At 41.9% G+C, this 14730-nt stretch overlaps 2 protein-coding genes across 4 annotated transcripts in view; both read left to right on the top strand.

The window, feature by feature from the left end:
• fynb (FYN proto-oncogene, Src family tyrosine kinase b) overlaps positions 1–8199 on the top strand; it is an 87437-nt gene extending 79238 nt beyond the window's left edge. For all 3 annotated transcript variants that reach the window (XM_026193790.1, XM_026193788.1, XM_026193789.1), the window contains 4 exons: positions 1901–1977; positions 2887–3040; positions 4426–4557; positions 6622–8199. In XM_026193790.1, coding sequence (XP_026049575.1) covers positions 1901–1977; positions 2887–3040; positions 4426–4557; positions 6622–6830 — 572 coding nt within the window. In that variant the 3' untranslated portion in view covers positions 6831–8199. The remainder of the gene's footprint in view (positions 1–1900; positions 1978–2886; positions 3041–4425; positions 4558–6621) is intronic.
• A 4230-nt stretch (positions 8200–12429) lies between these two features.
• On the top strand, positions 12430–14130 carry LOC113006348 (probable G-protein coupled receptor 139). The gene is made up of 2 exons (XM_026142266.1): positions 12430–12508; positions 13121–14130. Exons 1-2 carry the CDS (start codon positions 12430–12432, stop codon positions 14128–14130), a joined length of 1089 nt encoding a protein of 362 aa, XP_025998051.1.
• Positions 14131–14730: the final 600 nt, after the last annotated feature.

Here is a 14730-nt window from a genome sequence, read left to right as displayed (position 1 = left end):
GGGGATCCCGCAGGCGAATGGGAACCATGAAGAGGCCGCTAGAAAAGCTGCAACCACCAAGTACCTGCAGAGGGTCAGGCAAGTCCTGAGGAGTCAGCTGAATGGTAAGAACAAGATCCGGGCCATCAACACGTACGCCCTGCCCGTGATCAGGTACCCTGCTGGGGTAATAGGCTGGCCAAAGGAGGAGATAGAAGCCACTGACATAAAGACAAGAAAGCTCCTTACCATGCATGGAGGGTTTCACCCCAAGTCCAGCACCCTGAGGCTGTACGCTAAGCGGAAGGAAGGGGGCCGGGGACTGGTGAGTGTCAGCACCACAGTCCAGGATGAGACAACGAACATCCAAGAATACATTGGGAAGATGGCCCCAACTGACCGAGTGCTCAGTGAATACCTCAGGCAGCAGAAACCCAAGAAAGAGGAGGGAGACGAGGAACCATCATGGAAGGACAGGCCCCTGCACGGTATGTACCACCGGCAGATAGAGGAGGTGGCTGATATCCAGAAATCCTACCAGTGGCTGGACAAAGCTGGACTGAAAGACAGCACAGAGGCACTAATCATGGCAGCACAAGAACAAGCTCTGAGCACAAGATCCATAGAGGCTGGGGTCTATCACACCAGGCAAGACCCCAGGTGCAGGCTGTGTAAAGATGCCCCAGAGACAATCCAGGACATAACAGCAGGGTGCAAGATGCTAGCAGGCAAGGCATACATGGAACGCCATAACCAAGTGGCCGGCATAGTGTACAGGAACATCTGTGCCGAGTATAACCTGGAAGTCCCGAGGTCAAAATGGGAGATGCCCCCAAGGGTGGTGGAGAATGACCGAGCTAAGATCCTGTGGGACTTCCAGATACAGACGGACAAAATGGTGGTGGCTAACCAACCGGACATAGTGGTGGTAGACAAACAGAAGAAGACGGCCGTAGTGATCGATGTAGCGGTTCCGAATGACAGCAATATCAGGAAGAAGGAACACGAGAAGCTGGAGAAATACCAAGGGCTCAGAGAAGAGCTCGAGAGGATGTGGAGGGTGAAGGTAACGGTGGTCCCCGTGGTAATCGGAGCACTAGGTGCGGTGACTCCCAAGCTAGGCAAGTGGCTCCAGCAGATCCCGGGAACAACATCGGAGATCTCTGTCCAGAAGAGCGCAGTCCTGGGAACAGCTAAGATACTGCGCAGGACCCTCAAGCTCCCAGGCCTCTGGTAGAGGACCCGAGCTTGAAGGATAAACCGCCCGCAGGGGCGTGCTGGGTGTTTTTTGTTTTTTTTTAAAGCCATAAAAAGCATATATTGTGGCCTAAAAGTGAAACTTGTGGCCAGTTAAAAAAATGTCTGTCAAAGCACTTTGTTTCATTCCAGTCTGAAGAGTGAGCGCTCTGGAATGGCAAACCCTGCCTTTCAAAGAGAGTGGAGATGATTAAGGCCTGCAAAACAGTCCTTCAAAACACTGGGGTTCAGAGATGCCACAAGAAAGCGTTGTGGACGCGCATTAATCACCAGAGAATGCAAGAATGGAAACTTTGATGTACGTTGCTGTGTCTGCTGCGTGCAGAGCCTGCCATATCTAGGTCAGCCAATTAAGCTGGAGAGGAGTGCCTTTAAAAGAGCCGATCCACTGTGGAATTGTATGAGTGTAGAAGTTTATGTGGGGATCTTTTTAGGTCCACCAATCCAATATTTATTTTTGTAGCTGGCGAGCTTTTTGTGGCTTATTTCTAAGAGATATTCACCTGATTTTTCTTCAAGGTTATTTTACTTCAGATTTACAAACACTTCCTGTGTTCCTGTATTGCACAGGGCACGGAAACCAAAACTGATTTAATAAAGTTGTGTTTTATTTATTTTATTGTGCACATGTGTGCAACATAACATGTTTTTATGCCTACTCCAGGAAGCTTACTGGACTTTTTAAAGGATGGAGAAGGACGAGGGTTAAAACTGCCTAACCTGGTGGACATGGCTGCACAGGTATGCCACAGACTTCAGGTTATGGTCCTGAAAATGGTCCTGCTATGGCAGCAAAATCTGTTTGTGCAACCATAAATTCCAAAACATCCCAAAACCGTTAGGACACTGAATAAAATGTAAATATGCAATTCAATTCAGTTTGATTTATATAAATGTACACCCTACAATATGTGGTACTATGAAGTCTTTTAAGCTAAGATAGGGCCTGATTATTCAATATAATCACATATATTCTAATATGTGATTAGAATATGGTCTGACATTGGTTAGATTAGAATATATGTGATATATTTGAATAAATTTAAAATAGATTCTGGATTTAAAAGGGATCCAATGAAGAGAAGCCAGTACAGGAGAAATACGCTCTCTCTAGTATTCTCTGTTAGGATTCTTGCTCCAGCATTTTAGAACAACTAAAGGCTAAAGTCCGCCTCTAGTGGCCACTCCAGAAACTGCACTTCTGCATTGGCTTACTTTTTCAACCCCAGAACTTGTGCCAGTAATTCTACAGCTTTGTTCTTTATAAAATATGATTCTACACTGGTTTCAGTGTACCCTTCTTGTTGTCCTCTTTTCAAAACTGCAACTTTATGATTGCTCTAATCATGTGATTAGAGGACTTCATTAAGAGATAACTTGAGGGCTTCTATTGTCAATTTCTTTTTATTTGACCCAAATCTTTAGCAAATAGAGAGTCATTGAGAGAGAAGTTGAATCAAACCAATCCAAACTGCAACGACATATCTTACTGAGGGCTGTCCTATCAAAAAACAAGCTTTACCTACCATTAGATATAGATATAGATAAATAGATATAGATGCTATTAAATGTATTCTCGTGAAGTGAGAGCAACTCACAGTTGAGACAGAAATTTCTTTAGCTATTGTTGCCTTCTGTGCTGTTCTCAAGGTGGCAGCAGGTATGGCCTACATTGAGAGGATGAACTACATCCACAGAGACCTACGCTCTGCTAACATCCTGGTTGGCGACAACCTGGTGTGCAAGATCGCCGACTTTGGCCTGGCAAGGCTCATCGAAGACAACGAATACACGGCTCGACAAGGTAGGGCTTCTAACTCCTTTCCAACTCGCTCAGAAACGATGTTAAATGCACATACTTAATGCTCCCACTCACACAAGCTCACATGCTGCCTGACTGCATTAGATCATGGAGGAAATTCGCTCTGGGAGTTGCAAGCTTTGCATTACACCCACAAGAAAATGACTAGCCAGCACAGCCAGTCAGCTCCAAATATTTTTCTCAATAACACAGACATTGAGGGAAGACACTCCCTGCCCCAGAGACACAGAGAGATTTTAAACTGGACATCATGTTACTTCACTATTGACCCTTGAAGCCTTTGAGATATTCAGATATCAGGTTGTGCTAGCTGTTCCCTGATTTGGAGAAAACATATTTGTACATTCTGCATTCTGGAAGTATAAATAAATATCCACAGACCTTTTTCTGATCTAATTGCCATTTCATCCATCAATCCATTTTCATCCGCTTACCCAATTCGGGGTCATGGACAAAGTGGAGCCTATTCCAGCTACCGTAGGTGAGAGATGGGGTACAGCCTGGACAGATCACCAGTCTGTCTCAGAGACACCAAAACGTTGCTGTGCCCTCATAAAATAATTCTTGGGTTTAATCCTTTTAATTCAACAAAGGAACATTTTCTTCCACATTTGAACTTTAAATGTGCAGAAAGACAGTTTCATGCAGAATTATGGGTCATGTTAGATTAACGTTTATAACAAATGTACGTGTCAGCACTCAGAATACTGTAAATATCGTCATTTCCCAGCTGGTTAGTTGAAGCTCATAGCAGCTGTTCATGCCATTTCTATGTGCTCAGCAGATACTGTCATTATGTTGTAATTTCTTTCCTCCCTTTGACAAATGAAGTCATTTTGTTGCACACATGTTCTTTGCTCTCTGCTAGATGCTTCACTTCACTTTTAAAAGTCAGACCTCTGATGTTTAATCTCTGGTCTCTAATTTCCTTCCTGACTTTTCCCAGGAAGTACTTTTAAAGTTTAATCAGTTACAATCAATGACAGCGTGTGAAGGGGAACCTAAGAGAAAACGTGAATGTTCCTTTTTATCCTGTAAATTTTTTTACAGGCTGTATTGCTGGTATCAAATTTGTACATGTTAGCATTGTTCACTTAAAAGAGAAAGGCCACCACATATACAATAATATGCATTTACACACATACACTCACACACACACACACACACACACACACACACACATGTATATATATGTATATGTGTATATGTGTGTACTTTAAAGATAAATTCATCAAGCTAGTTTAAAATGATAAGGGACTGTGAAGGCCCAGTATAACAGAAAAAAGGATCATGTTAAACTGAATAAACCTGAAGTGTAGACATGCTCTCCTCGTTAATACTAATGTGGTCTCACTGCTCTCCTTCAGGTGCAAAGTTTCCCATCAAGTGGACCGCCCCAGAGGCCGCGTTGTACGGGAAGTTTACCATCAAGTCAGACGTGTGGTCGTTCGGCATCCTGCTGACGGAGCTGGTCACCAAGGGTCGGGTGCCTTACCCAGGTAAGGAAGGGGAAGGATCAAACGGTGCAGTAGAAGCTAAGCTCTGCTCGCTCAGCTGCTTTCACCTTGAGCCGGTCAGTCTACACTGATTAAGGGGCTCAATAAAGGGGAACTGCGAAACACTGAGCAGTTACCAAAGTACACACAGCTATCACAACAGGCAGCTCCTGCTGCTGTTTATGGGATTAAAATGTTCCTTTACGCTTGGGTAACCTTCGTTTCCCTGCCAGAATATGAGCTAACCCTTAATTACTTCTGCTGCCCTGTGGGACAAGATACATTTTACACAGAAACAAAAAGAAAGAGAGTGGGAGAGGCTGGGGCGTACTCCGTATACAGCTCCATGCAGGGAGGGGGAACATGTTTGACCAGATGGTGCTGGTGGGCTGGTTCTGCTGTAGAGAGCAGGTGAGGATGGTTAGCTTGCAAGTGAGCTGAGGGAAAAGCAGCACCTTAACAGCTTTATAAGGTAGTGGACAAAATAGCAGAAAAATGGACTCAAGAAAGAGAACTATCCTACCCAGGAGACACTTGAGATGAAGATTATTGCCAGATTCAGTTAAAAACTGGAAGGTTTCTCAGATCATCTGGAAAGAGACCCCGTAGAATTCAACTGTTTTTAAAAAGGGAAAAGACATCATTTGAATTTATATTGAATTTTATCTGATCTCAGGGTCAAAATTATACAACATCAGTAAAATTTGGTTAAATGTCTCGTGGCAAGTTTCACTTCAACACTTTTGGGAGCCAACAACAAGCTTCTAGCATACTTCAGACTGGATATTTGACTGTTCATTGAAGTAGGTTGGCATGAAGCATAGTCCACAAATTTTAATAGGCATGAGGTTGGTGTGTTGGGAAGGCCTCTGTGTTAGAACACAGTTTCAACTGTCTGGCTGTCTGGTTGGAGAATTTGGAGGTAGTCCATTATTCCGTTCACTTTGTGCAATGTACCACGAGCCTCTAGCAGCACAACATCCCAAGAGCATGACGCTACCACCACCATGCTTGACACTGTTACAGAGTTCAGCTTTGCCTCATCTTTACTACTACAATAATATCTCTCGTCATTGTGGCCAACTAGTTCAATTCTTTGTCCCATTTGACCATAAAGCTTTTCTCCAGAAGGCATTTGGCTTCAAATTTTAGTCAAGCACTGAGGACAATGACTGTGTGTTTGAGCAGATTCCAGTTTTTGGCAGGTTTCGAGCCACAGTGGATCGTGAGTTGTTCCTAAACAACCTAACCAATGTTAGACCATCAGAATAACTTTTACTTGAGTACAGTTGTTTCAACTGATGATCTGAATCAGCACTTGTCTAGAAATGGCTCCAGAAGACCTTCCCAACTTGTATAAATCTACAATTCTTCGTCGATGTTCACTGAGTTCCTTGTCCTTTCCCATTGTTCTGTATTGGTCAATATAAGGCTGCAACAATGCATTGAGTAACTCAAATAACTTGATTACAAAATGAGGGATTACAAAGAGCGAAGAGATGGGATTAAAGAGATTAAAAAGATGGTGAGCTCAGGTGGAGTCAAAAAAGGGGTTTTCTAGCATCCAGAACAACCAGCTGTAATCAACATTCAAATCTTTACTGAGAAAAAGCCGACAGGAATCCTTCATCAAAGCACCTGATTAACAACCTCCAACGTGAAGAAAAGCAAACTTTGTAGCTGCTTCCATCCACTGCTGTGTGTCTGTTTGATCACCTACTGAAAAGAAAATAAGCAAAAAGAGAAGAACACAGTAGGGAGACCACAGCAGCAACCAACATAAGCATAAGTGCCAGTAAATAGTGAATATTGAATGTTACTGAGGAGCACTTAAGACCGACAACGCACGACATGTTCAGACTAGGCCATGTTTTTCAAAACTTTAGTAACATTATTTTGTAGATTTTGCTTTCTTCAGTTAGAGGTTTTAATTAAACAGATCTTCATTAAACAACCCTTTGCAGATTCAGCACGTTAAGAACTGATTTTTTGAATTTGATCACTGCGTGATCCCAGGCAGAGCTCCCGAGCGCTCTTTCTCACCTGCTTCCTGCATTTAATTTTCAGGTATGAACAACCGAGAGGTGCTGGAGCAGGTGGAGCGGGGCTACAGGATGCCGTGCCCACAGGACTGCCCCATTTCGCTGCACGAGCTGATGCTACAGTGCTGGAAGAAGGACGCAGAGGAGCGGCCCACCTTTGAGTACTTGCAAGCCTTCTTGGAAGACTACTTCACAGCCACCGAACCTCAGTACCAGCCTGGGGACAACCTCTAACCCACCGCTACCACCCCCCACACCCTGTTCTTGCTTTCTCTCTCTGTCTCTCTCTCTCTCTCGGGGTCAGCTCGAGGCCTGGACACGATTAGCTACAGCAGTGCTATATAAAAAACAAAAACAAAAAAACTATGGATCCTTTTCAGCCTGGCCTTTTTATGTTAGGGATGTGTACAGCTTCCTCAGCTCAACTTGAGTTCCAATACAAACCCCCTGACGACACCGCCCTCAGTCTCCGACACGCCCCCCTAGTGTCTGAACTCTGTAAATGCCATAGTTAACAAGGCTGATGGAACTGGGGTTAACTGGGGGTTGTGCTAATGCAGTTCCTTGTATTCAATGTAAATAAGAAAAGCTTGTTTTAGTTTGTCTGCTTCCGTTTCAGATTTTATTTTCTTCTGCACAAAAGTAATAATAATGATAAAAGGAAGTCAAGTACCTGAGGAGGCACAGTTAATCTGTATGTGTATTATACTGTAGCTTCTCTATTATTTTCTAGAGATTGAATTGGAAGGCTCTATATTTTTTTCTCATTTCCTATAAAAGAGAATTCATCGCTTTATTCTCTACTTTTCAGTTACACGTGTTATTGCATAAAGTTTCTCCTGGTGAGCATGACACAGTCCACTTTTTTTTTCTTTTTTTTTTGCCTTCCCGTCACAAAAGCTTCTAGTTAGGCTGCTGCTGCTGCAGGTTCTTTTACAAACGATCTGCCACATTTTTGTAAATCACAGCAACGTACAAGGATTTTGACATATCCCTCATTGCTATTTGGGTGAAAATGTTTCTGTCTTTATACCACTGGTGTGTTATTTTGTAGCTGGGAGACAAGAAAGATTTTCATTTAAGAGTATAAATGTCTTTGATTGAGAATCTTCATTTGGAAACAGATCGTGGGGTTTTTCCTCCTGCACGTCCTCCACCCGAGCCTGCAGGATCAACAGGCTGCACCTGAACCAGGACCATCTTACCTCCTGAGCTGCTTCTTCTTTTATGTTTAAGTGACACGATTATATTGAGTCTTTGATTTTATTTAACCCTTTTAGGTGATCCTTCGAGAGACATTTGGAGTATATGATCAGGGGAGCTCTGGACCAGTTCATGTGACAGGAGTCTGAATGTGAAACGCATTGAAAATAAATGGAAACCAGCTCTGGTCTGGTCTGGTCTTAATGCAGATGGTATCAAAGCCTTTGGTAAATCCTCATTTTTCAGTTGTACAGCTAAATGGGTTTTAAGTGTCGCTAACTTCTCTCCTTTGTATCTTTCATTTCCATTTTTTATTAACATGACTCGTTTTGTTAATTCAGTGATTTGGCATTTGGAACTCAGAAAAGACCAATAAACATTTTACACTCTTTCCAAGACACTTATTATGACCAATGCCAGTGTTTTACATGTGTGTGTGCACCTGCCTGAGAAACCAAGAGAAACTGCATGCTCACAGAGCAAGAGAGCCAGTGGCAGCCAGGCCCTACTTTCCCTGTGCCCTCACACAACTTGAAGTGGTCAAAAGGTGGAGCTGAAAAGAGAGAAAAAGAAACTAAAAATAGATGCAGCAAAATGTGACAAATTAACTGCCATGTTAGTACCAGCACAACTGGTAACAAGCCCTCACAGTCACAGGAGGCTGCTGTTGCTAGCAGCAGAGCAGGAGGAGGAATCTTATTCTGGATCTTGTTGTGACATATACTCTAAAAACTAAAGATTTTACAGTATTCCCTGAAAACCTTCATTTGTCTGATAATTTCTTAAAAACATGGATTACACAGCAGTAGCAAATACATTACATTACTGTAGATGTCTTTCTGAAATTGCTGTAGCTAAGTCAAGGATATAATCCGCCTGCTGTTATCCTCTTGAATGAAATGTGCCAACACCGTGGGAGTTTAGTTTAGGTAGCTGCTCTGCTCTATGCCTGATTATCATGTTAATAGTGTGACATTCTCACTGCGTACGATTCTGCCTGGTATGCAGTGAATAACTTCAGTAATCCAACCAGGCTGTCTGTCAGATTCCATTCCTACAAGACTGCTCAAAGAAGTCCTACCATTAAATAATGTGTCAATCTTAAATATGATAAGTCTGTGGGCTATGTACCATTAATATGTACCCCTACAGGCCTTTAAGCTGGCAGTAATTAAACCATTACTCAAAAAGATTTGATCCAGCTGTCTTAGCCAATTGTAGGCCAGTCTCCAACCTTCCTTTTATCTCAATAGTTCTTTAAAGAATTGTTGTAAAGCAGCAACAGAGGAATGGTTTATTTAAAGAGTTTCAGTCAGGTTTAGGACCTCATCACTCAGAAGGTTAAAAATTATCTTCTTATGACCTGTGACAAATAGACCTATCTCTTTGCTTGTCCTGCTAGACTTCGGTGTAGCGTTCGATACTGTTGACCGTATTTTATTACAGAGATTAGAGCAGGCCGCAGGTATTAAAGGTCCTGTGCCGCACTGATTTGAATCATATCTCTCTCCAATAGACTCCAGTTTGTTCATGTAAATGGGGAGTTTTATTCACACACTAAGGTTAATATTGGAGTTCCACAGGGTTCCATGTAGGACCAGTTCTGTTTGCATTATACATGCTTCCCCTAGGTCACAGGTGTCAAACTCCAGTCGTTGAGGGATGGGGTCCTTAAACTTTTGAATGTGTCCCTGCTGCAACACACCTGAATAAACACCTGATGTGGTAATTCAGCCATTTAATTGATGTTACAGCAGCTCATGAGTGAATAAACATGGTGCAATAAAAGTACTTTTAGAAGTAGATTTTTTTCAAAAACTTACATATATAAGTAGGATTAAAGCAGGGGTCGGCAACCCTAGGCACGCATGCCCGAAGGGTTAACTGATGGCACGACCATAGTTGGACAGGCCATCGGGCATACCAGGCATTTGCTCGGTGGGCCGATGATTTTTTTTTTTTTTTGGAACGGTATAAACAATGAAAGGTGGTGGATTGGCCAGACGCTGGCCGGTGTGTAAAAATAACTCAGTTGTTTGGTGGTGGCTATGGCGGAGCTTCCACAGATTCAGTAACATTAACAAGTGGTGGAGGCCAGCAGGTGGCTGGGGGAGAGGGGAGGCAGGAGGAGGAGAGACCCAAGGCAGCCGACGGTCCGAGTGTCAGGTGAACTGAACTTCAGGTAAGAAGTTATGACCTGCAGTCTATCTGGGTCAGATATAAACCAGGTGTATATCTGAGTGAATCATAATGCAATCATATGGCACACTTACTTCTGAGGAAATTTTAAATGGCACTCATCATCAGAAAGGTTGCCTACCCCTGGATTAAAGTCACTGAAAGTGCAGGTCTCTGGCTCACCAACTGGTAACACTACCATTAATGGCCATTAATGATTATTGCGCCTATGTTTGACAAATCAATGTCTTCTATGTGAAAGGTATCACTTCTTTTCCATGACAACAAATTTTCCAAACTCAGCTAAAGCATTCTGTTTGTACACTGCTGTTTGATTTATTGATCAGTAGGATTTGAAGGCAGAAAAGAGGACAGCTAGTATGAGTACAGTAAAGAGATTTGCTAACTTTTTGGAAAAAAATCAATAAATAAATCAGCCATACAGCTTGTGAAACATCTGTTTAAATCTTGTTGAATTTAATTGGCTAAATTCACAAAAAAGCAGTTTTAGAGTAGCACCACATCTCACCTGATCACAGCCTTATAAAACAAGTTATGTTACTTATTTCTAATTACTTTAATCACACTGTACAGCTTGTCATGGCTAACAGATGGATTCAAGCGCAGACAGCATTCTGGCAAGCAATAAAGGTGACAAATTATTGACACAAGAGTGAAACCACAGTGATTTATATATACAGTGAGTGGGGCAGGGGTCCAGGGCTCCAGGGGATAGAGGGGAGGAAATCCATGCTCGCTCTTCACTCAGTCCAAACGCCGCCACTCCTTTTCAAACGCACACTCACTTCTCCTCAGCCACTCTCGCTCCAATTTCCACTTATGCCGACACGCTCAGGGATCACAGGTAATGGTGGGTTGAATATATGATTGTTTGTGAGTGGAATTAAAGTTGAGCAGCACCACCATCCAAAATAATTTGCTAATTTTACTTTGGGAGAGTTTAGAGCTTAAAAAGTCAATGCTGCCAGTGAGGAATGGGAGCAGCTTTGATGTTCCATCAATGTGCAACCTACCATTTTAGACGGACACCAGCTGCAGAATCAGTACTACATTCAAAAGGAGGGAGGCACATCTTTTTAAAAAGAAAAATCTGCCTTGAAATTTTGCAATTTAGTTGAGCTCAGCACTGCAATGGTAATATGCAAAGCACACAATAATGTCCTAAAGTGTATTCTCAAGTTTTTCAAAATTAGAGAGACAACATACTCAGAGGAAGTCAAAGGAAAAGTTATGTTCCAAAAAGCAAGGATTAGGACAAAAAAGGAGATGTAAATGTGCCTGTGTCATCCAGGTCATCGTAGTCTAAGGAGCTTGGAAACGTTTCACCTCTCATCTGAGAATCTTCTTCAGTTCTAAGACTATAATGGTGGAGAGTCCCAGATTTAAGATGTAAATGTGTTAGAGGATAAACTTGTAGAGTAATTGTGATGAGCAATTCACTGTAAATTTACAAAATATTATCAGAAATCTCAGAGTTTCATTTCAAATTCATATGACTTTCTATTTCAGTGGAGCTGTCCAATGAAAAGGTTTCACAAACCTGCATAGTGAGGAAGAAATAAATTCTGTCTATTTTTTTTGCTTGAAGTTTTTTCCTTCAAAACACACGAGTGGGAGGGGGGTCATTTCAGTAACTTAATTTGGTTTGTAAAGGCGTGTGTTATAAGTGCTGCCAGAAATGAGCTTCCACTGTGTAGGAAAATTCCTTTCAACCGTATGTCAGGTGGTGTGACTCCCCCCTCCCAAAGCCTTATTGGAGCAGCAGGTGGAGCTCCCTCAGCATCTCTCCTTCATATTATCAATACCATTGTCTTTGTGGACTCATAACCAGCTGGGATGCATCTCTGTGGAAAAACTCCCCTTTATGTGGCAACTTTATAGCTAAAAGGAGCACAGCAATCACATCCTGCAGAAACTAGGTAAGTCTAATTTAGTTCACTTTAATAGTAAAGACTGCTATATTCATACAGAGTTTTGAAGCTTCTAAAAGGTAAAAAAGGATGAAAGAATAAAGCTATATGTATGGTTCTGTATGTCATCAAGATTACAGTGGATCCCTAACTTCTCTCAAGTAACACAGGGCCGCAGACAAGCAATTTCCAAGTGACAGAGATTTGAAGAAAACATAACTTTCTTCAGAAACCATTAATGCTTTGTTTTAGTTACACCCAGATGAAACCCACCTAACACAGTAGGCCAGCTTTCATGTAGAGTTATTTTGAGTTTACAACAAAGTAGCCTACAAAATGTAAATCTATTTTTAGCAGCTTAAACTCAACAGTTGTCATCATGTACAATATGTTATCCTAACAGTTACACCTAAAACTTTCCAAGTAGGTCTTAAAAAGCTGCACAATGTGACGCCCTGAACATTATTTGTCTTACTGTACATCCAGTGGTTTTATTGCAGGTATTAGCATGTGAGCAAACAATGGAGGGAGCCACTTTATCCATCTTTGTTACTATCCAGAAGATCTACTACCCTTTACTTTGTGTCATCGGCATTCCAGGTTTGTATTGCGTTTGGCTTTCCACGATCTATCAAGAATAATGGACATCAAAATATAACAATGCACAAGACAAGTAGAAATAGAAATATGACATTGCGTATTTAGCTGCGGACGAGGATTAGGGCCACTGGAAAAAAGAAAAAGTGGGCACATCTTTTTTTTCTTCTTCTCCAGAATTCTGAGAAAAGTTAGAATTCTGACTTTAATCTCAGAATTCTGGGAAAAAAGTCAGAATTCTGAGAAAAAAGTCATCTGAATTATTTTTTTCTCAGTCTTCAAGCCTTTGTCGCGTCGTTGTGATGTAATCGGCCTACAAATGCGGCCTCAGGAGGATGTAGCCTCTGAATTTGGACACAGCTACTCTGTAACCAACAACATTAGCTAACTGATGTATGCTAGCTACCAAATCCTTGATGAAATCCATGAGATGAAGTTTCCTAAATAGTTCCTGAATAGTTAAAAATGTGTGAAAACTGGACATCAGATTAATTTTGCTACTTACTGTATCTTGTGGATGTGTACAATATCATATGCATCCTTAGTTTTAGCTTTTATCTTTGACCAAATGATCAATAAACGAGTGTGGGCCTGTGTTCCTACTCTTTGTTCTAGGAAACCTCTTCACATTCTACATGATCTGTTTCCGTAATTGTGGGATGTCCAGCACAGCCATCATCTACCTCAGCTGTCTAGCTATTGCTGACATTTTCTACTTGGTGTGGGTAATTCTTATTGACCTAACTCTCGCCTTCTGGACCCTGCAGCCCTTCTGGCACTCTTACCCCTGGTGTAGCATTCTGGGATTTTTGCAGTATGGGTCACTCTACAGCTCCTCTTGGATTGTGGTGGTGTTCACCATCGAGCGTTACTTGGTCCTCCGCAGCACGGCTGTCAAACAGCATTTGTCACAAACTAGGGTCACTAAGCTTACCTGCATAGCTATTGTGCTGGTATCCCACCTGGTCTCTGTGCCTCTGGCTTGGATCAATATTGTCACACCTGTGAACCTCACAGTGGATGGAGAGAACATCACATTGCCCAGATGTCTATACCGCAATGAGACCTACACTACTGTTATAGTGTGGATAACTACATTCCTCTCAGGAGGAATTCCGATCGTGTTGGTTATCATTTTCAATTACCTCATTGGGTACCATTTGTGCAATGCCAGTAAGCTCTTCACTAAAGAGGAGTATCGTGTCATGCAGGGTAAAAGCACGAGGGGCATGTTGAGGAGGACCATTCTCCTGCTGGGAACCGTCTCTGTGGCTTTTGTTGTGCTTAGCCTTCCTTGTTTTGTCACGTATTGCATCTTGAGGACCAACTACAATAATGAGAATTTTAATAGAAATGACTACAGCATTCCAATCAACGTTGCCGGAGACATTGCCAACATGCTGCAGAACCTGAACTCCACCACAAACTTCCTACTCTACTGTATGGTCAGTCGCCGCTTCCGGCAAGAGCTGGTCCAGGTACTGACTTGTAATGAGAAGGCACTTGAACTGGGCTCTGTCCTCACAAATACTACCATGAAAGTTTTTTCAGTGGTGGATCATAAGGCTTCATATTCCAGCAACCCTGTGTCTGTGGTGCTAACCAGTTTAAAACCTACAGAATAGAACGAACCGTGAATCAAGCCGTGAATCAAGGTACACTTACCTACTTTTATAGGCTGTATCCCCGGAAACTCATCAACTTCGATATTAACCTAAAGCCAGAATGATGTGTTTGGTTGGTTTACACAGGTAGAACAGTATCAGCATATACGCAGATGGTGTATATGAAAAACTTGTTTAACATAATATATTGCAAAAACAGATACTTGGGACGAATTCTGAAAAGGTGTCAAAATGTCAAATGAAGTGAGAGGACTTGAAAGAAAGATTGAAATACCTATGTTGGTGTCATGGCTCTCAATACATACAACAATATTAGATTGCAGCAAAAGCCCAAATTGGACAGATGGATGACCTGCTCTGAAACACCTCAACAATTTCTTGATTGCTATGAAGTTATACATATGTCCCAAAAAGCTGAATCCAACAGATAAACAGATATTTTGTGAATTAATGCCACAGATAAGCCTCTATTTCTTAAAAAAAATTATGACTGAGATTTAAAAATTTATTTTGTATTCAATATGACCCAAAATGAGTGACTGAGCCCATAAACTTAACCTCTCAAAACGTTTTCCTTCTAAGTCAGAAAGCCATTTTTCC

The sequence above is a fragment of the Astatotilapia calliptera genome, chromosome 15 (assembly GCF_900246225.1).
Source record: "Astatotilapia calliptera chromosome 15, fAstCal1.2, whole genome shotgun sequence".
Lineage (NCBI taxonomy): Eukaryota > Metazoa > Chordata > Actinopteri > Cichliformes > Cichlidae > Astatotilapia > Astatotilapia calliptera.
This window is presented reverse-complemented; position numbering and strand designations above follow the sequence as displayed.